At 42.7% G+C, this 18,854-nt stretch overlaps 1 protein-coding gene across 9 annotated transcripts in view; it reads right to left on the bottom strand.

The window, feature by feature from the left end:
* ktn1 (kinectin 1) overlaps positions 1 to 18,854 on the bottom strand; it is a 168,969-nt gene that overhangs the window by 18,046 nt on the left and 132,069 nt on the right. For 8 of the 9 annotated variants that reach the window (XM_038779465.1, XM_038779448.1, XM_038779480.1 and 5 more), the window contains 6 exons: positions 10,934 to 11,020; positions 10,228 to 10,317; positions 9,142 to 9,219; positions 6,846 to 6,935; positions 6,668 to 6,760; positions 5,832 to 5,903 (listed from right to left, as the gene is read on the bottom strand). In XM_038779465.1, the coding sequence (XP_038635393.1) occupies positions 5,832 to 5,903; positions 6,668 to 6,760; positions 6,846 to 6,935; positions 9,142 to 9,219; positions 10,228 to 10,317; positions 10,934 to 11,020 (510 nt within the window). The remainder of the gene's footprint in view (positions 1 to 5,831; positions 5,904 to 6,667; positions 6,761 to 6,845; positions 6,936 to 9,141; positions 9,220 to 10,227; positions 10,318 to 10,933; positions 11,021 to 18,854) is intronic. The other variant, XM_038779490.1, reaches the window with a different exon arrangement.

The raw sequence follows: 18,854 nt of genomic DNA, 5'->3' as shown, positions 1-18,854 counted from the left end.
CAATATGTAGACAGTCCAACTAGGGAAGGGGCTGTACTGGACCTGGTATTGGGGAATGAGCCCGGTGTAGCCACCTGGGGTGGCCACGTCCCGATTCTAAAATGGATACTCGCAAGGAGTGCAGGGAAAAATGGACAGCACTAGGAAAACAAGCAGGTGCACGGTTTCCTGTGGATTGGGACTTGCAGAACCCAGACAGAACTGAAACTACAAGCCATTAGCATAGTAATGAGCTATCTCCGGGGACAAAAAGAAACATTGAAACAATCGGTACCAGGACAGACTTCCCGGTGCCAATGGAAGCTAAAACAAAGGCAGGCCAACGGTTACATAGAGCCCGCCCAACGATCAGGGAACGACGCTGTTATTGGAGAGAATCGATACAAACGATTGGGACATGGTCCAATTAATTGGGACCAAGTCCAAGGTCCGCCCAGAAGGGTGCGAAACCCCTTGGGGTATAAACAGAGTCCCCAAGGTCAGTTCGCTCTCTTCTTTAGAAGCTCTTGAGAACTCTTAGCGTCTCCATCTTCACCTTGGCATTTGGCTCTCAGCGATGAGAGGCCCGCCAAGCACCAGCCAAGTAAGTCTAAGGTCAATGCACGCTACAAGATAGGTGCTCCTAGCTACTATTCTATACCAGTTCAAAGCCAGCAGTATCATAACCGGACAACGGCCATTGTTCCTCTGACTGAGTGGGCCACTCGAAGCTAAGTATAGGCTTTTAGTAATAGTTGTAGTTTAGCGAGTAGAGTTTATGCATGAGTAATAATTGACTGTGCGTATAAATAAATGTGCATTGATTCCAAACTTACTAACTGGTGTATCGAGTCATTGATCAGTATTCGACTTTGAACCCTGTGGTGGTATCAGAAAGATACCTGGCGACTCTTAGAACATAGAACATTGCAGCGCAGTACAGGCCCTTCGGCCCACGATGTTGCGCCGTCCTGTGAAACCCCTCTAAAGTCCCTCTACACTATTCCCTTATCGTCCATATGCCTATCCAATGACCATTTGAATGCGATTAGTGTTGGCGAGTCCACTACTGTTGCAGGCAGGGCATTCCACGCCCTTAAAACAAAGCAAATTAATGGAAAGCATAACGAGCAACACCGGCCAGGTGGTAGAAGTTTCAGTAGGGGAGCATTTCGGGAACAGTGACCACAATTCAGTACGTTTTAAAGTGCTGGTGGACAAGGATAAGAGTGGTCCTAGGGTGAATGTGCTAAATTGGGGGAAGGCTAATTATAACAATATTAGGTGGGGACTGAAGAACCTAGATTGGGGGAGGATGTTTGAGGGTAAATCAACATCTGACATGTGGGAGGCTTCGAAATGTCAGTTGAAAGGAATTCAGGACCGGCATGTTCCTTTGCGGAAGAAGGATAAATACGGCAAATTTCGGGAACCTTGGATAACGAGAGATATTGTAGGCCTTATTGTAAGAAAGAAAAGAAAAAGAGGCATTTGTCAGGGCTAGAAGGCTGGGAACAGACGAAGCCTATGTGGAATATAAGGAAAGTAGGAAGGAACTTAAGCAAGGAGTCAGGAAGGCTAGAAGAGGTCACGAAAAGTCATTGGCAAATAGGGTTAAGGAAAATCCCAAGGCTTTTTAACGTACATAAAAAGCAAGAGGGTAGCCAGCGAAAGGGTTGGCCCACTGAAGGATAGGCAAGGGAATCTATTTGTGGAGCCAGAGGAAATGGGCGAGGTACTAGATGAATACTTTGCATCAGTATTCACCAAAGAGAAGGAATTGGTGGATGTTTGGTCTGGAGAAGTGTGTGTATATAGCTTGGGTCACATTGAGATCCAAAAAGACGAGGTGCTGGGCGTCTTGAAAAATATTAAGGTAGATAAGTCCCCAGGGCCAATGGGATCTACCCCAGAATACTGAAGGAGGCTAGAGAGGAAATTGCTGAGGCCTTAACAGAAATCTTTGGATCCTCACTGTCTTCAGGTGATGCCCCAGAGGACTGGTGAATAGCCAAAGTTGTTCCTTTGTTTAAGAAGGGTAGCAAGGATAATCCAGGGAACTAAAGGCTAGTGAACCTTACGTTAGGGATAGGGAAATTACTGGAGAGAATTCTTCGAGACAGGATCTACTCCCATTTGGAAGCAAATGGACGTATTAGTGAGAGGCAGCATGGTTTTGTGAAGGGAGGTCGTGTCGCACTAACTTAATAAGAGTTTTTCGAAGAGGTCACAAAGGTGATTGATGCAGGTAGGGCAGTGGATGTTGTTTATATGGACATCAGTAAAGCCTTTGACAAGGTGAAGTCACACGGGATCAGGGGTGAGCTGGCAAGGTGGATACAGAACTGGCTAGGGCATAGAAGGCAGAGAGTAGCAATGGAAGGATGCTTTTCTGATTGGAAGGCTGTGACTAGTGGTGTTCCACAGGGATCAGTGCTGGGACCTTGGCTGTTCGTAGTATATATAAATGATTTGGAGGAAAATGTAACTGGTCTGATTAGTAAGTTTGCAGACGACACAAAGGTTGGTGCAATTGCGGATAGCGATGAGGACTGTCAGAGGATACAGCAGGATTTAGATCGTTTGGAGACTTGGGCGAAGTGATGTCAGATGGAGTTTAATCCGGACAAATGTGAGGTAATGCATTTTGGAAGGTCTAATGCAGGTAGGGAATATACAGTGAATGGTAGAACCCTCAAGAGTATTGACAGTCAGAGAGATCTAGGTGTGCAGGTCCACAGGTCACTGAAAGGGGCAACACAGGTGGAGAAGGTAGTCAAGAAGGCATACGGCATGCTTGCCTTCATTGGCTGGGGCATTGAGTATAAAAATTGGCAAGTCATGTTGCAGCTGACTAGAACCTTAGTTAGGCCACACTTGGAGTATAGTGTTCAACTCTGGTCACCACACTACCAGAAGGATGTGGAGGCTTTAGAGAGGGTGCAGAAGAGATTTACCAGGATGTTGCCTGATATGGAGGGCATTAGCTATGAGGAGCGGTTGAATAAACTCAGTTTGTTCTCACTGGAATGACGGAGGTAGAGGGGCGACCTGATAGAGGTCTACAAAATTATGAGGGGCATGGACAGAGTGAATAGTCAGAGGCTCTTCCCCAGGGTAGAGGGGTCAATTACTAGGAGCCATAGGTTTCAGGTGCGAGGGGCAAGGTTTAGAGGAGATGTACGAGGCAAGTTTTTTTAACAAAGGGTAGTGGGTGCCTGGAACTCGCTGCCGGAGGAGGTGGTGGAAGCAAGGATGATAGTGTCATTTCAGGGGCATCTTGACAAATACGTGAATAGGATGGGAATAGAGGGATACGGACCCCGGAAGTGTAGAAGATTTCAGTTTAGACAGGCAGCATGGTCGGCACGGGCTTGGAGGGCCGATGGGCCTGTTCCTGTGCTGTACTTTTCTTTGTTCTTTTGGTCCATCGCGTCTGTCTTGTTTGTGTTTGGGTAGAGGGTGGAACGGTAAAAGGGGAACTAATTAGATTAGCAGGCCGTTATTCTAGTATCATAGACATAGATCACTATTACATGTTTATCTATTTTCTTGTTATTGTGTGTTTTATTCACAAATCTGGTGCCCATAAGTCACTGGAGCAGTTCTCAGAAGAAGCTATACAATTATTGGGACTCTGGGGCCTGTGGGCTGGAATTGACGTGAGCCCAGGGTGTCGGAACATCAGAAGTTCATTTTGTGGGTTTGTGTACATGGCCAGTGTACGCACTAACGCATCAAAGTTGGGTTTTTTCCCGGGAGGGGGGGGGGGGGGGGGGGGATAGGGTGTCCTTATGTGGTGATGACCTGCTCTCTCTTACGGATCCAGTCTCTCTATGGATGAAATAATGAAGCTACTGAGGAGCCTTGGCTCCTTTGCGGGATACAAACTGAACCTGCAAAAGAGTGAATATTTTCCGGTTAATCTCCCAGGCAGGGGACCCAATCTATCATTTTGTCTTGCCAGAGGTAGCTTTCGTTATCTTTTGGGGGAGGAATGATTGGCCCTCTTTCCATGGATTGATTTATGTTAGTCTGGTGAGCACGGCATGTTACAACTTGCAGAAGTGGAATAACCTCCCTCTGTCCTTGGCGGGATGATCCAGACTATAAAAATGAATATCTTCCCAAGATTTGTATTTCTTTTTCAGTGTCTCCCATTTTTCTCCCTAACTCTTTTTTGCTAGGATTAGTAAGTTAGTGGCCTCCTTCATTTGGGTCGCTAAGACCCCAAGAATCCACAGACCATTCCTTCAGAGGGACCGGCAGTAGTGGAGTCTAGCATTACCAAACTTGATTTTTTACTATTGGGCAGCTACATCTAGAAGATGCTGGGGTAGATTGGGGAGTTGATCCATATGGGGACAGATGGAAGCTAGCTCTTGTTGGGGCTTTAGTTCAAGGATTTTGGCAATGGCCTCGCTTCTCTTCTCCGCAGTGTCCATTTACAAGCAGGGAACGTAGGCAGCATTATAAATTCGGCTCCATGTCATTGCAGGCCCCTAACTGTGGCAGCCACCTATTTGTACTATTTGGATTAGATATGACATTCAGGTCTTGGGAGGGAAAGGCCTGGAGAGTTTTGGGGATTTGTTTGTGGAGGGACAGTTTGCTAGTTTGGAGGAGCTATCGACGAAGTTTAAACTTTCAGGGGCAAACTTGCTCCGTTGCCTCCAAATACATGATTCAGTCCGAAAACTTTTCATACATTTCCCTTGGCTCTGCAGCCCGCCTTGTTGAAGAGGATCCTATCATGAGCAGGGTCTGGTGGGAGGAGCATGTCAGGTATCTACGGGCAGAGCCTGTAAATAGAGGGTGGTCCCACAGCATGAGGTGCAAGCAAAATGAGAGGGGGGAGCTGGGACCTACTTTAGATGAGGACGTGTGGTGCGAGGGCAAACTCCATGTCCTCCTGCACACGACTCAGCCCCATTCAGCTCAAGGTGGAACATAGGGCTCACCTACCTAAAGGTAGGAGGAGTAGTTTATTTTTGCGAGTGGAGGACATGTGTGAGCGGTACCCTCTGGGTCCGGCTAATCATACCCATCTGTTCGGGTCATGTCTCTAGCTTTTAGGTCTCCTTCTTTAGCACCATATCAGCAATTCCTAAAATTAATCTGGAGCCTTGTCCTTTGGTGGTCATTTTCAGGGTGTCGGACTCGCCGGGTTTGCAGTCGGTGTGAAAGCAGATACTCTCACTTTTGCCTCATTAATAGGCCAGAGGAGAGTTCTGCTAGGATGGAGGTGCCTTTGTCTGGTTGGGTGACCTCATGGATCTTTTGCACATGGAGAAGGTCAAGTACACCGTCAGGATGTTGACTGAGGGGTTCTACCCGAGGTAGCAGCCATTCATTTCCTAACTTAGTTAGTCACCATCAGCTGTTATGGGGAGGGGGAGGGAGAGATTTGTTTTTTTAAGTTGGGGAAAGATTCATATGGTTGGTTATGTTTTTATATTACATTATGTAATATCTGCTTTCTATGTTAATATTACATTTGCTATAAATGAAAAAATTTAATTTCCAATTAAATTCACATTGGCTTCTCTCCTGCAGATTTTGCTGCCTTCTTTCTGAACCTGTCACTAGAACAAATCCTCATCAAAACCATTCACAGCTATACTTTCAAACTCAACTACCCGACTTAATGTGTTGGCATATGTCAGCAGTCACACGTCAGCAGTCACGGATTTCCTCAATAACTTCCACATCTCCATCTTTGATGACCTTGCCCCCAGTAAAGCCACGATTCTCTTTGTTTGGTACAATGCTGACGGAAACGTCTCCACGTACAAGAATTCAATGTGGGCAACTGACTTTGGTTCTTATGCACACAACAACAATTCACCTACACTTTCAGCTTGTGTGTTTTCACGTTTCACCTTTTCCAATTCTTGTTCCAACATGCGGGCTGATGACTGCACCTGGAACGTAATATACAGACATTAAAAACTAGGAGGGGAAAATGCATATTTATCAATAATCTGCTCAGTGCTCTTTTACTTGCATCGTCAAAAGACAAATTTCATGCACAGGCAAGTAGGAACACAATCCTCAGCTTTCCAGATGATCTTAAAGGTTTCTGAAATCTATCCCAATGATTTTCTTTAATTCTAGTAAAAAGTTAAATGATTACAAGCAAAATTACACTGGTCATTGGGTAATCTTGTCCGTTCTGATCCTGCTTCCCAAACCTGCTTGCATTTTTCTGACAGATGCAGGATATTTGCAGGTCCATGTAGCCCTGTCAGGAAAGACATTCTTTCCTTCTAGTTTCCTCTTTCCCCTTCAAAAAGTTCCAGATTCTGAAACAAGGAATCGGTATATCTATATGCTACCAAAATATCTGGATGTTAAAATTGAAGTCAGGCTGCAGTACTGAAAAAAAACTTTCTACAACAGAGGGGAAAACCACCAGAGAAAACTTTCTGAAAGAGACTTTTCTACTTAGTTGAAATGGGAAAAATATGGGCACAGTCTGACGATTTGTATACACTTTCTCAGCTCTAGTACTTTCCATGACCCAAGAGCAGCACATGAAGACTGACCTAATATTAATTGTGTGTTACTGTCTGAGAAAAAGGATCAGTATAAAACAACTCTGAACATTTTGGCCAATTTATTAGTTATTTGCCCCAGTGAATAATCAGAGTGCAGGAAATGCTACCCAATTGCATTAGCTGGCTACCTGCATCAGTGCCTTCTGAGATTCTTCCAGTTTCAATTTCCATTTGCCTTCCTCCTCTTCAACACTATTTTGCAACCTTTGCAAAATTCCTTCCTGGGGGTAATACAAATAGGAACTTTAATTTTTAAGAAAAAAATATTTAACTGTTAAATACTGGAAAGAAAACTATTAAACTTACTGTTTCAGCAAGTACTGTCTTGTACTTTTCGCACTCTAACTGCAACATTGCATGCACCTCCACACTTTCCTTTTCTTTGTGTTCTATGATCTAGATTTTGAAAATGACCAACAAATAACAGCAATAACTTGACTCATATACACCTTTGAAACAGATAAACATCTTAAGGTGTAAGGTGCTTCAAATAGACAAGAGGAAAAACAGATGCCAAGTCAAAAGGAGCAGGATTTAGGAAAGTTTGATCAAAAATGTGAATTTTATAAAGGATGTCAAAAAGGTGAGCAGTTAGAGGTGTTTGAGGAATTTCCCCGAGAGTGGGACATGGATAGTTTGCATCTACCCTTTCAGTAAGTTGAAAAGTGAAAGAAGAAAATGCACGAAAGAGCACTGCTGCCTCACATTGCCAGGGACCCGGTTACAATTCCAGCCTTGGGTGATTGTGTGGAGTTTGCACGTTCTCCCAGTGTCTGCGTGGGTCTGCTCCGGTTTCCTCCCACAGTCCAAAGAGGTGCAGGATATATTGGGATACAGGGATATGCCGGGGGTGGGTTCTTTCAGAGGGTCAGTGCAGACCCGATGAGCCGAATGGCCTCCTTCTGCACTGTAGGGATTCTATGATTCAGGGGCTGGTGGGCTTTTTCAGTCAGTGCAGAGTGTACAGGTCTTATGATGAAGTAGAATGTCTTCAGCCTTCCCAACGTTTAGCTGATGAAACAAAGACTTATCCAAGTTTGAATGCTGAATGAATGGAGTGTCAGCAGGAGGATTAACAGGGGAGCTTTTCCAATGTCTGCAGGTGTCACCAAGGAGCAACATGGAAAAGAGGAAGAGAGCAAGGATGTAGCACGAAGGCTCCAAAAAGTGATGGTGTCAAGTGGGAAGAGAAGGTACTGCTGACTGAATTCTCTGGCTACAATTCACTAGTTCAAGGTGAAACCAAACAAGGGAGTACTACAAGATATGGAGTACCTATCTTGTACCAAAGAGCTGGTAAATGAAGGGAAAACATTGGAGACGGACCGTGGGGTTAACTCTACTGCAAAGAGTCAAACAGAGATAATATATCATGAGAATTTAAAGATATTTACAGTCAGAATTTAGTTATTAGACTTCCCAATACCATCGAACAATATGGCAGATGAAATTTAATTTGTAGCACTACCAATTTTTAATCAAACTGGAGACACATTCTTTCTTATTTTTACCATCTTTTGTGACAAGGCTAGGGTGGAATAAGTCCTTCATTTTCACACAGCAGACATCAAAAAATAATATTTATTATTGTAACAAGTAGGCTTACAGTCACACTGCAAAGAAGTTACTGTGAAAATCCCCTAGTCCCCACACTCCGGCGCCTGTTCATGTGCACAGGGAGAATTCGGAATGTCCAATTCACCTAACAGTCGTCTTTCGGGACTTGTGGAAGGAAACCTGAGCACCCGAAGGAAACCCAAGCAGACATGGGGAGAACGTGCAGACGCCACACAGACAGTGACCCAAGCAGGAATAATACTCGGGACCCTGGTGATGTGAAGCAACAATGCTACCCACTGTGCTACCGTGCTGCCCCAAGCAACTGTAGCAGTTCATTGGACATTTTAAGCATGTGAATGCAAACATTGTTCTAATCACACCAAATTTCATGATTTTATTGTGCCCCAAATTAAGTCTCTTTCTGGTTCAAAGATGGGTAGCTTTGTTGGCAATTGAACTATTGACCAAGTTCCTTTCTGTTCATATTTTTAATTAAATAATCTTAATTTTTAAACAATCCTTCAGGGAGCTTCACAAAGGCAGCCAGCATTTACTGGTTTGTCAGCAAGCACCTGTTGAACAGGAGAAGAAAGGGACATTTCTGCACACGCCTCATAACAGTTCTCCACCTGAAAGGGTAGCGGCATCGACGATCTCTCTGCCAGCTGCATCAGATCACCATACTGCTGACTTGAAAGGTGTTTAATAGTGATCCACAGAAGGTCAAACAAATGGTCTAAAAATGCTTTAAAAATTGAGATAATTCCAAATAACAGTGAATGAAGGTGCTCAATTCCCACATGTATCCAGGGAATATAACACTTCCCATCATTCAACTTCATATCTGCCATACTAATTTTGATACCACCAATGAACATTCAAACATAATTCCAATTTCTAGCTCAACTGCTGGACATAAATATTTAACAGAGGTAATAGGGGGGGGGGCGAGAAAGAGAGAAAAATCAACCAAATTAATCAAAAGAATACTTTGCTGCAATACTATAACTTTTCCCAGAATGTAATTTTTAAATATGCAAACCTTTCCTTGCTCTTCCAACAGTGAAGACAAAGTCTTATGTGCTGAAGTCTCAAACTCCTGCAGCCACTCAGAATATTCCTATAAGCATAAAGAACAGTTGCTTTTCATATTGGGGGAGAAATTAATTATTCTGCCTAACAAAGTACAGGTCAGAATTCATGCTGAAATTGAATATACTACAGTTTTTCTAATAATCTCTTATAAAAACGTTATTTCAATGGTGGCTAGTTTTGAGCAGTCTTGAAATTGCCTTAACAGACATTTTTATTTTGTTGCACTCCAAATCTAGACAGAAAACAAATGATGGCGCTTAGAAATGACAAACATTTCAAGACAAAAGAGCATTTCCTTACAACTCATTTAAGAACATAAAAGCACAGATGCCAGAAACAAAATATCCTAAAGAAATGCAAAACAAAAAAAAAAAGACAAACCACCAGAATATTATTGGATTGAAATTATTCTTGTTCATTTGACAAATGTTGCATTTTCTGCCAACTCCATGCATGCGCAATTGGTGTGTATTTCTCCATGGCGCCATTGAGCGTGGCAAAGTAGGCAGCAGCCAGGATTAAAGATGGCGCTACTCAAACCATCACAGTTCTGTTTTAGGCGTTTGCATTATTTTACCTGCCCTTAATGGCTCCATAAAGTTAGCACAACAGTTGCAAATCCACCAGACAGAAAATCCCTAAACTTAAAACTATGAGAAAATATATTCAACCAATTATTTAAAATTACTGGATCACATGCATAACCCCAATAGGTCAGAAGTATATTAAATAGACTATTCTGAGAAGAGCCCTATATTGCAAGCCATTTCATTAAATTTATTGCTTTGTCTACATATGGAGATTCTGTAGTTTGAAAATGCTTGTACAATATTTATAGAACATAGTTACACTGCCTCCAAGGAGAATCACCTGAGGGTGCACTGGTATTTCTGCACATATACAGGAGGGTATTGGCAGGCTGAGAGCAACAGTGACAACATTGGATTTTTGACATGCACAGACCAGTTGGCAGGAATCCGAGGTGTGTGACAAAGCACTAGTGTTTTATACATGTTAAATAAATAACAATTACCAAGGTAGAAGCCACCAACACCCTGGGAAACAGTTTTTTCAGAACATCTTTAGTCAATGACTGCACAGCAACAACGTGTTGATCTTTCTCCTGTTCCAAAAGATAAATACATTTGGAGGTTACATAATAATTCATTACTTTCTCTGCCTGAAGTGGCTAGCAAGCAAGCAAGCAGTGGCACAGCACACTGGTATACCAATACACCATGCCACAATGACAGGGGTGCTATTTTCACCCTCTACCTTTTCTTTCCTCAGCTGTGCACTGGGGAAGTATTTTAGGGAGATGTCTGCCCAGTGAGAGGAAAGGGGACAAAAAGCAAGGGGAGTCTCCTTCATACTCCTCCAAGCAGTCAGTTACAGAGCAATAATGGCAGAGGCCTGGAAGACGCTCACTAGCTGACTGTCTTAGGAGGATGATGGGGTTGCAGAAGGGGCGAATGGGGAAAAGACAAAAAAGATAAGAAAGAATGAGCCCAAGGAGGGCAACAAACAAAAAAACTGGCAAGCAAAACAGCATAAGATCCTACACGCTAAATTTAAAACGAGACCAACAAAACAGACATGCATACATGAAATCAAATATCCAGGAAAGGAGCAGAACAAGCAGAGTGCGGAATGGTTAAGTGTCGTAAATTTAAAGTTATTCTGATTTTCAGATTGCAGCAGAAATGATCTACTGTAAACATTTTCACATTTATTACAACCTTGGCTGTCTTGTTCACTTTGTCCTGCAACATTTTTTCAGTTGATGTCAATGCTTCCATTGCTTTCCAGTTTTTCTCCCGAAGTTCCTAATTATTTTTAGAAAGAACTATTTCAGTTCAGCCAAGAAATTTTGTAAATGATTACTTTTAAAAAAACAAAAAAAAAAAATCTGGGCATTAACAATTGTGAGTTTAAAATGTAAATGGCTAAATGCATATGAAGTACTTTGCACCATTCGTCAGAAAGACAAAGCTGGAAAAAAAAAACGTCATCTACTCTTGAAGAGTTTTGTTGTCAAAAATGAAGGAAACAGATTTTCAAAGAATTTTACACAAATGTTAGCTAAATCCAAGGCAACAGGACTGCAATCCAGAACAGAATAGAAAAACAAAGCTGCAAGAATGCTAGAAATACACACAAGCATCCGAAAAAAGACACGTTAACATTTCACCCATCTTTCTCTTTCAGAAGCCAACTAACCGTTGCCTTTCCAGCATTAAGAGTTGTATTTCAAGGAAGAAACTAGAATATAGGTACAGTAATTAAGACAGGAAAAAAACCCCAAAAGATTGCACAGTAGACCTGTGAAGGAATGCATGCCGAGGGGGTGGGATGAATGGTCCGCTGCAACAAGCTGAAAGGTAGGCAAAGTAGTTATTCTGTGACGAAATGTCATCCAAAAAGTGCTGATGGAATCTTTAGAACCAATTAAATGCAAACAAGTTATTATGGCAAACAATTAAAGAAAACAAACCACTTAACCAACTTTGTTTCTCCCACTCTCCTAAGAGTGGCACCTTTGTGGAAAAGACAATCTGCTCTTCAGTACCTCTCCAAAGTGGCCTTTATTCATGTGTAAACCACTATTTGGGGTGGGGGGGGGGGGGGGGGGGTGTTAGTCAACCTTGCTGGAACAGATCCTGTGGTGGAGTACATGGATAATGTTCAGAATTGAAATTCCCCTTCCAAATCCAGGATGCCACTACCAATTGCCACTACCTCTATCCAGGCCTCGCAGTATCTTGCACATTTCAATAAGATCCCCTCTCATCCTTCTAAACTCCAACGAGTACAGACCCAGAGTCCTCAAACCTTCCTCATATGACAAGTTCTTCATTCCAGGGATCATTCTTGGAAACCTCTTCTGGACCCTTTCCAAGGCCAGCACATCCTTCCTTAGATATGGGGTCCAAAACTGCTCACAGTACTCCAAATGGGGTCTGACTTGAGTCGTATACAGCCTCAGAAGTACATCCCTGGGCTTGTATTCTGATCCTCTTGACATGAATGCTAACATTGCATTTGCCTTCTTAACTGCCGACTGAACCTGCACATTAACCTTAAGAGAATCGTGAACAAGGATTCCCAAGTCCCTTTGTGCTTCTGATTACTGAAGCATTTCCCCATTTAGAAAATAGTCTATGCCTAAATTCCTCCTTCCAAAGTGCATAACCTCACACTTTCCACATTGTATTTAATTTGCCACTTCATTGCCCACTCTCCTAGCTTGTCCAAGTCCTTCTGCAGACCCCCTTGCTTCCTCAAAGCTACCTGACCCTCTAGATATCTTTGCATCATCTGCAAGCTTAGCAACAGTGCCTTCAGTACCTTCTTCCAGATCGTTAATGTATATTGTGAAAAGTTGCGGTCCCAGCACAGACCCGAGGCACACCACTAGTCACCGGCTGCCATCCTGGAAAAGACCCCTTTATCCCCACTCTCCCTCCTGCCAGTGTTGCACTCTGTAAAACTAATATTCTTCCAACAGCTTGAAGCCAGTATTGCACACAGTCCGCCAACTCCAATTAAGGTACAAGCATTCTACGGGTTCATTACCTCTTGGTTTTTATACTCCAGACTTGGGATCTTGTTTGTGTTTTTCTGTTAAGGCCTAACCAACTCAAGACATTGCCATTAATGATGTGCTGGGAACATACGGGCTAGGAGTAGGAATAGAGAACATGGCCCTTCAAGCCTGCTCCTCCATTCAATAGGATCATGGCTGACGTGATTGTAACCCCCCGTCTCGTCCCCAATAACCTTTCGCCGAGCCTGTCCAATCTTTCCTCACAAGAAACACAACCACAGTTGATATTAGTTTAATAAATCTTCTCAAAACTGATTTTAATGCATTTACATACTTCCTTAAAAAGGAGACCAATACCGCACTCAGACCTTACTTGTATATTCAATTCTCCTTGCAATGAACCTACATTCCCAAATCCTTCAACTCTTCCACAACATTGCACCCACCTCAAATTAGGACTATTACTGCACCATTTAAAAAAGGTCTCTATCACGGCACACTTGGTGACAGTGAATTCCACCTGTGATTTTCTAATCTATTCTCATGTCTCATCAATATTCTTTTGGTATTTCAAAAGAATCAATCATATCTCCTATTTTGAAACTTCTGGTGGTGTTATGTAGGGGAAGACGCACACGAGATGGCTCACACTAAGGTACGTTTTTTTAAATAGCTTTTTCACCCAGTTTCTGGGAGTGTGTGTGTTCAAAAACCCATCTGTTTTAAGGAAATAAGGTGCCTATATTGGAGATATGCGCAGGAAGATTGGGGGAAGAAGCCCGATAGCGATAATTCGTCAACTGAATCAGAGGCTTCTCTGGGCTCATTGGCGGAGAAAAGGAGGCAGCTTCTTTGTTTCCGCCCACTTCATTAGCAGCCGACATGCTGACCGGCGGCATTAGAGAAGAAAAGGTGGGTAGTGTTGGGGGACCCCCGCAAGTTAAGAGGCCCCGGCTCTTATTCGGTTGATGTTGGAGAATACCTACAAGATAGTAAAAGCGCATGGCCCTGCAATGCAAGTCATGGGGGCAGCGTTTTTGGAGGCACAGCCTCTCTGGAATCAGAGATGTCGCTGATGGCTGAGATGAGTAAAGCACTGAAGACGAAATTGAATGATGTGGAGAATCGTTCCAGGAGACAAAATATCCATGTTGCTAGGTTGCCAGAGGGGATGGAAGGCCCAACTCCCACAGAGTATTTGCAAAGATGTTTGGGAAGATGGTGGGGTTTGGACTCGCGTCCCCTCCTGATCTGGATCGAGCCCACCGGATACTCATACAAAAGCCCTGTCCCAATGAACCACCGCGAGCAATAATTGTGAAGTTTCAGTTTCCAGGAAAAAGAACGGGTCCCGAGATGGGCAAAGGAGCATTGCGACTACAAATGGAAGGGCCACACTATCAGGATTGAGAACAAAGCTGGCAAAAAAATCAGGAAGCATTCAACAATGCCAAAGCCACCCTGATTTAAGTGGAGTCAGTTTTGGAGATTCTTAATATTCATCTGGGGCCAATGCTGACCATTTTCGGCGCGTCAGACTCGCCGGTGCTGTAGATGGGGGTGAAGGCGGATATCCTTGCCTTTGCCTCATTAATAGCCGGAGCCGAGGTCTGCTTGGGTGGAGCTCCGCCCAGTGCCTTGGCTTGGTTGGGTGACCCCATGTCATTCTTGCATTTGTAGAAGGTCAAGTACACTGTTAGGGATAAGTGGAGGGATTCACCCAAGATGGCAGACACTCCATTCCTTTTTAAAACCGGTTTGTCAGACTGTTAAGGGGTAAATTAGTGTGAGTTCTTGATTGTTTGGGTTCTTCTGGCATTGCAATTTGTATTAACCGTTTCATATTGTGTTATAATGAAAAAAATCTCTTCAGAAAAAAAATGCAAAAACCTATTTTGATATCATCTGCAAACTTTACAAGCACTTCCTGTAGGTCTCTCGACAAAACAAATATACACATTGAACAAAAATGGCACACACCCCAAGTCATTTTTGAACTCAAGTTTTGTATCCTCCCCCAATTACCTGAAATTAAACCATGGGTTACAGAAGTTATAAAATTGTATTTACAATATTATAAAGTAGCAGCCATTGCGCCCATATTTAGCTTATTTAGTTTCTCATATCCAGCTTCATCAACACCATCTCTCTAGGTCTACCAATATACTGAGAGTTCTATGTTTTATGAAATTCATTTTCTTTATTTCACTCCCCCTCCCCTCCCCCCCACAATCCCAATATGTGGATAATCAAAACTTCCCAAAATATTTTTGATAATCTTACACATCTTTAATTTTACTGTAGATTTACTTATCTATTTCCTTCCAGGTCAGTCATACACGTGTGTTCATGCCATTTTAATCTGTGTTCCATCCAGTCACCTTTTGTAGCCCTTCATAATATACTTTTTTTTTAAAAATCTTGACCAGCTTGCAGTAAAGTTTTGGTCATGCTGGTCAAGATCTCTCAAATAATTGCTTCCAGTTCTCAAATCTATGTTGTATATTCTGCACACAATTGTTACATTTTAATTTTTTTTGAAATTTGAAGAGCGGTTTTTCTTCATTTGATTGTCTTTCACCTTAAGCTATCCTCTGTCATTACATCACCCTTTGCTCCATTAATGACAGTCCATTTGATGTTCCACTACTTAATACATCGCACGCTACATTTTTCTGCATGGTTACCCTTTTCCAATTATCCCTTCTGACCTAGATTGGCTCCATTTTCTCCATCACCCCCTTCCTTCCTAGTTAAAGAACATTATCACTAACAAGCTATTTTGTCCCATTTTCCTTATTCAGATGTAGACCACCTTGTAGAAGTTCCTGTCAGTCCAAGAACTGTAGTCAAATTGAAACCCCAGATCCTTACTTTGCACCTTTAGCAATGTAATGATGTTCCAAATGATCTTATCCTCTCTATTCTAATGCATGGTTGACAAAAGTAGTCTTGAGGTTACCAACCATGAAGTCTTGCTCCGAGAATGTTCCTGAACTCAAATTCATTTTACAGGACTTTAGGATTTTATGCTTTAATATTAGCTTCCATACTGACCACAGTGACTAACTTTTCCTTCCCTACAAATTTCCCCCCTCCCACTTCAGATGATCCTTAACCTCACACCTGGGAAGCAACCAGATTAGAAACAGTTAGTCTGGTTTGCTGCGGAATCCTCATTCATGCCTGCATCTTGTAGTCATGTCTCCCACATTTTATCCTCTACACCTGTGATCCAAGAAATTTTCTGTCTGTGCCTTAACTCGGGCCAAGTCCTGTTCCCTCATCACCCCTGTGCTTGCTGACTTTTATTGCAAGACTTGTTTTATAAATTTTAATCTCATTTTCAAATCCTTCCCCATCTCCATAATCTCCTCCAGCTCCACAATCCAGCACTCATTTAATTATTGGCCTCTTGAGCATTCCTGATTTTAATTAATTCACCTAAGCTTTAATCTCAGAATTCCCTTCAACACTCTCCACCTCACTTTTCTCCTTTAAACTCTTTAAAATCTATCCCTCCAACGAAGCTTTCGGTCATCTGACCTGCTGTTACCTTATGTGGCTCAGTGTTCTGGTTTTGTTTGATTTTAGATTCACTTTGGGATGTTTCTATTCAAGAACACGGCAGTTGGGTGGCACGGTGGCACAGTGGTTAACACTGTTGCCTACGGCTCCGAAGACCCAGGTTAGAAACCCGGCCCTGGGTCACTGTCTGTGTGGAGTTTGCACATTCTCCCCGTGTCTACGTGGGTTTCACCTCCAGAATTCAAAAATGTGCAGGGTAGGTGGATTGGCCATGCTAAATTGCCCCTTAATTGGGAAAAAAAATTTTTGAGTACTCTATAGTTTTTTGAAAAAGAACATGTCAGTTAAGAGAAAAAGGAAGAGTATTACTGAAGGTCAAATTTTCTGACTCACATCATTTGCTTGCTTTACCAACTTCTGTAGCTCTATTTGCTCCAGTCAGTGAACAATTATGAAATGAAAATCGCTTATTGTCACGAGTAGGCTTCAATGAAGTTACTGTGAAAAGCCCCTAGTCGCCACATTCCGGCGCCTGTCCGGGGAGGCTGGTACGGGAATTGAACCGTGCTGCTGGCCTGCTTGGTCTGCTTTAAAAGCCAGCGATTTAGCCCGGTGAGCTAAACCAGCCCCTTAGTGGAAGATCATTGGCAACGTGCTCCAGAAAGAGAAAGGCTTGCAGTTAAAAAGAGATTAAGGGCAGTAATTTTACTTGATTTTCAATAAGGAGAGTAGAATGTTTGCTAATTTGTTCTAGAGGTACATTGTGATGGCTGGTATAGCTGTCTCTATTGCCAGGACAAAAAAGTGAAAAAGCAAGGACATCTTGGTTTGAAAACAACTACGGTCTCCCACTAACATGGCAGTCTCTGCAGAGGAAGACAGTACGTTGAGAAAATTTACTGGCTTCTTTTCAGCCAGCTGAGTTTTCAGCTTCTGCTCCCCTCTTCCCATGGGCTTCCAAACATGTCTCAGCCTTCCAAAGGCTGCCAGAATAGTCTCCCAAGCAATCAGTGCCAATATGCACCATCTTCATATCTCGTTTGCAGGTGTCCTGTAGCAAATGTATGGATGCCCAAGAGGTTGTAACTCAAGAGGTCAGCTCACCGTACAGGCTGTTATCCATCCAGTGAACATAGCTGAGCCAGTGCAGACTTTACTGGCTTAGCAATGAATGTATGCTGGTGGAATTAGTACCCACCAGGACCTCGAACTCTGTGATCCTGCCTTCAGCATCTCTTGGCAGGACGTGGCTGGGACAGCAAAGGTGAAAACAGTTTTCTCCTGTCTAGCATATGTTGTCCATGTCTGGCCACTGTAGAGGAGTGTGCTGAGGATGCAATCAGATTGCTGTTATTCCACTCAGCTTGAACAATTGCAGTTTTTGTGAAGCGGGTATTGATTTCAACATCAAGGGACAGATTGATGGCAGCTGTGGAGCCTGGATCTGTGAAGCTATCAAAACCTCCAGTGTCATACTATCAATGCTGATGAATGGTGGCAAGGCAACATCCTCAACCATGAAATTTATCTTGCTGATGCAGGTAGTCAAACCAAAGAGACATTGTGTCCATTTCCTTGCTCAGTGTTCCTTGGCAGAATGTTAGTGCATAGTCAGCATAGAGGGACAGAGGACTAAACATACCTTTATCTTGGATCTCAGGTGAACAAGGCTGAACAACTTTCCGTCAATTGTGGTATGCATCTCAACACCCTTTGTAGGTGACCTGAAGGCCTATGTGTTGATACACTCTATATACACATTGGTTGCAATATAATACAACTGTAATATGATAATACTGTTAAATTACAGAGAGGATATACAAGCAGCAGCATGACAAATCATGGCCAAAATAGAAAACATTTAGAATGAAGGTAAAAAACTTTTTGAAAATCCACCAGCACAAGTTTTATGGGAGGTGAACCGAGTTAGTGTTGGCAGGGTTGGCACTAATGTTGAGCAACTATTGATGGATTGAGGATTTACCAACAACAGAATGCAACTCTAGACTACAAAGGAATGCAAACGAAACCCATCAACATAAATTACTTTTCTCAAGCTACTGACAGCAATGCTTCAGCAATTGGGAGACTCTAACAAATCCCATATCTCCTTATAATTCCCAACTATCCACATCAAGGGAGGGTCTTGCTCTTTACTTGGACAGGGTACATGATCATTTTGGTTGCCTCATAATGGTCATTCTACCCAAAAAGTCCAAGTCCCCAAATCTTCCATCTAACACACAAATTTGGCTCCTTGCAAAATTCAAATTTCAGCAGGACTTCACAGTTGTAACTCATCTCTCTCCCTTCTACAATGCAAATACATTGAAGAAAAAAAACAGGCTTTGCATCTCCTGCTCAGCCACTTTCAGGGACTATTTGTTTCATTTTAATCTTGCTGGTGTCTTTAACCCTAACCCAAGGGTCTAGAGAGAGAGAGAGAGAAAAAAATCACAGGTTTTACTCTATCGATGAACAATAATGCTAATTCCTGCAGTTCACAAATTGTGCTACATGTTTTTAGGAAGAAAAAAACAATAGCTCCCAAGTCGGGAATATTTAAGATCCTTATTGCCAATAAG

Source organism: Scyliorhinus canicula, chromosome 2 (assembly GCF_902713615.1).
Source record: "Scyliorhinus canicula chromosome 2, sScyCan1.1, whole genome shotgun sequence".
Classification (NCBI taxonomy): Eukaryota; Metazoa; Chordata; class Chondrichthyes; order Carcharhiniformes; family Scyliorhinidae; genus Scyliorhinus; species Scyliorhinus canicula.
This window is presented reverse-complemented; position numbering and strand designations above follow the sequence as displayed.